This window comes from Sphaeroforma arctica, assembly GCF_001186125.1.
Source record: "Sphaeroforma arctica JP610 unplaced genomic scaffold supercont1.1463, whole genome shotgun sequence".
NCBI lineage: Eukaryota > Ichthyosporea > Ichthyophonida > Sphaeroforma > Sphaeroforma arctica.
In genome coordinates, this window is record NW_014039095.1 from 4,567 (window position 1) to 7,278 (window position 2,712).

The window sequence follows — 2,712 nt, forward strand, 5'->3', positions numbered from 1 at the left end:
GGCTATCGTATCATATTATAGCTGAAAACTCACTATTGATTTTGTATGCATGCATAAATTATGTGTGTGTGTATGTATGTGTGTGTGTGTGTGTGTATGTGTGTGTATGTGTGTGTGTGTGTGTGTGTTTATTCTATCGTATCGTACTTCAAGAAATCTCACTGTTGGCGTTTTATATATATATGTATATATATATATATTTATTTTATTTTATTTTATTTTATTTTTTATATCGAGTATCGCATCCTACAATAGCTGAAATCTCACCACTTGCGAACTGCATGTCATCTATTTGACGCACATATGGAGCAGAACGTGTACGATTTTAAACCCACGGGGTTTATTGTGCTTATTTTTGTACTTTATCATGGATGAACCCGTGTACATCCCATAGCAACAGTGAAGGAGTGCTCTCCCTCCCATGTGTGATGTACTAAGCAAACAAGCTCATTTGATCAGTATACGCAATAGGTCGACCCAAATTTCAAATCCAAAAGTTAATATCTCGAATTCCAAAATTTACTGGCCTATTTGTTTTCTTTGTAATTTATAGGTTTAACACTGCGGATGCGTTATCTGCCCAAGGAAAATGTGGAGAAGACGTTCTTGGAATCCCTGCTGACCTATTTTAATACAGGTAGGAATACGCATCGAATATGCAGACCCATCTATTCCAATACGTGTTCATATTTACAAGGAAAACACACCGTCTCTTCGGTAGTCTCTTGCTGACGTAATTCTGCACTATTGTGTCCAGTGGCATCTCGAAATGTCCCGATGTCAACATTCTGTTCTTTTATGACCAATTTTTGCAGTATATAACAGTAGGAGCACAGATATCTCATTCTAAGCTGTATGTATATGTATAATATGTATATGTATATATATATATATATGTATATGTATGTATATATATATATTGTGATGTGTGTGTGTGTGTGTGTGTGTGTATAGTAAGATCCCCCAATAGCAATTTGATTATCTTCACACCATTTCAATACAGAATCGAACAATAGGATCAGTACGGGGGATTGTTTGGCGCTACTGGATCAGCTAGGCATAGTGATGACGGAATACCAGTTTGAGCGGTTTTGGAAAAGCATCGCCCCGGAGAACTCAACCGAAATCACCGTCGACGACTTCATGGGCGCGCTAAACAAGCTATCATTTCAGGTGAGAAAATCAGGCTGTCTTGTAAGCTGCACAAAACGCTTTTATTTCGGGTGCGCAAATCTTCTATCCTTTCAGGTTGTAAAGTGGGCTGACATAGCATGTGAGACAATAATCATTCATTCCAGGTTGGAACATAAACCACTACTAGTCTAGGTTTTTTTCACCTGTTGATTGAGGCGTGTTCCCTTTTATTTGTTACGCCAGACTGGGTAGTTTAATGCGCGTGCTAAAAAATCGTTCAACTCGGATGAGAACATACGCACTTAACCCATGTTATCTTCGTTTGAAGTTAGGCAGGTATAGTGAGACTGTGGGGTGTTTTTGTTTTTGTTCGTTGCCTTAAACTACGTTGTCTGAGATATCAAAACGTTTAGACTGAATTCGGAAAGGCTGTTTTGATATCCCACCACCGCATTCGATTGCACCACATCATGAGTGTGTCTTTGTTACTGAGTCAGAGTTTCGCAAAGTGCGAATGATGCCATTTGAAGGTTAGCTGTTTCCTTGCATCTGATTGGCCGTTAGCTGTACGCTTTACCCTTCGGATCTGTCGAGAAACCTAATGTAGCGTACCAAATTGCATTACCAAATTAGGAATCCGGAGTGATGCAGAGATTACTGAGTTACATCGATTTCGGAGAGGAGTTCTTGCACCACTACGTGTTGGGAGGGTATGTTGGTTGTTCTGTTCCGTGCGTACTCTCTATCTTGTCCATCCACAAGTAAGCGTTAGTGGTCCTCTTGTGTACCCCTGGCCTGTGTTTTCAGTACCATACGAGTCTGGTGGCTTTGTGGGCACGAATGCGAGCAAACCTTGTTCAATAAGCATTCCATGTACGATAGTATACAAGAAATGTTTTTGTTGTTTCACAGTTTTGTGTAGTCTGAGCCAATGCATCCGCCGTTTGCTGGGTCTTACCCCTGTCTAGAGCATAGCAAGCACGGACAACGAGGGCTATACTTAACACTGTCATCTTCTTTAAGAAAAGGTTCCGTATACACTTTGACTATGTATGGATTTATGCTTATTGATTATTTTGTATCAGAACTCTTAGAGAGTGTTGTCACTTAAACAAATGTCTATGCAAACGTTATGTATACCCTATAACCAGACCTTGATTTATGCTTGTTGACTATTCTTCTGTATCAGATCTCCTGGTGAGGGCTGGCACCCACACAATGCCTAGACTCACTCTGCAGTTGTAGCCCAGTTTCTCACGTGATGTTGCTTTACCGGTCCCCTCAGGTTTCTGTCCGTCGAAGAAGCTTCCAAAAACTATGCCGTTCCCAAAGACAAAACGTTCTCGCGAAATGACAAGCCGATTGACCCGTCAGACAAAAGTATGTTAACTCTTGGAAAGTGTATACTACGAAGGCCTCAACGGGGTGTGCTCGGCTTTGTTGCGTAGCTTAAAATGCTCTTTCCTATTTGACGCGTTAATTATGTATGCAGGCTCTGGTGATCAACGTTATTGGAGATATATATGTGTGTGTGTGTGTGTGTGTGTGTGTGTGTGTAAGTGTAAGTGTGTGTGTGTG

General features: G+C 40.7%; 1 protein-coding gene across 1 annotated transcript in view; it reads left to right on the plus strand.

Annotated features, from left to right (window-relative positions):
- SARC_10965 (hypothetical protein) overlaps positions 1 to 2,712 on the plus strand; it is a gene marked incomplete at its 5' end in the record, with an annotated part of 14,018 nt that overhangs the window by 4,458 nt on the left and 6,848 nt on the right. The window contains 4 exons of the mRNA XM_014294965.1: positions 554 to 637; positions 1,004 to 1,173; positions 1,768 to 1,844; positions 2,420 to 2,514. Of these exons, the coding sequence (XP_014150440.1) occupies positions 554 to 637; positions 1,004 to 1,173; positions 1,768 to 1,844; positions 2,420 to 2,514 (426 nt within the window). The remainder of the gene's footprint in view (positions 1 to 553; positions 638 to 1,003; positions 1,174 to 1,767; positions 1,845 to 2,419; positions 2,515 to 2,712) is intronic.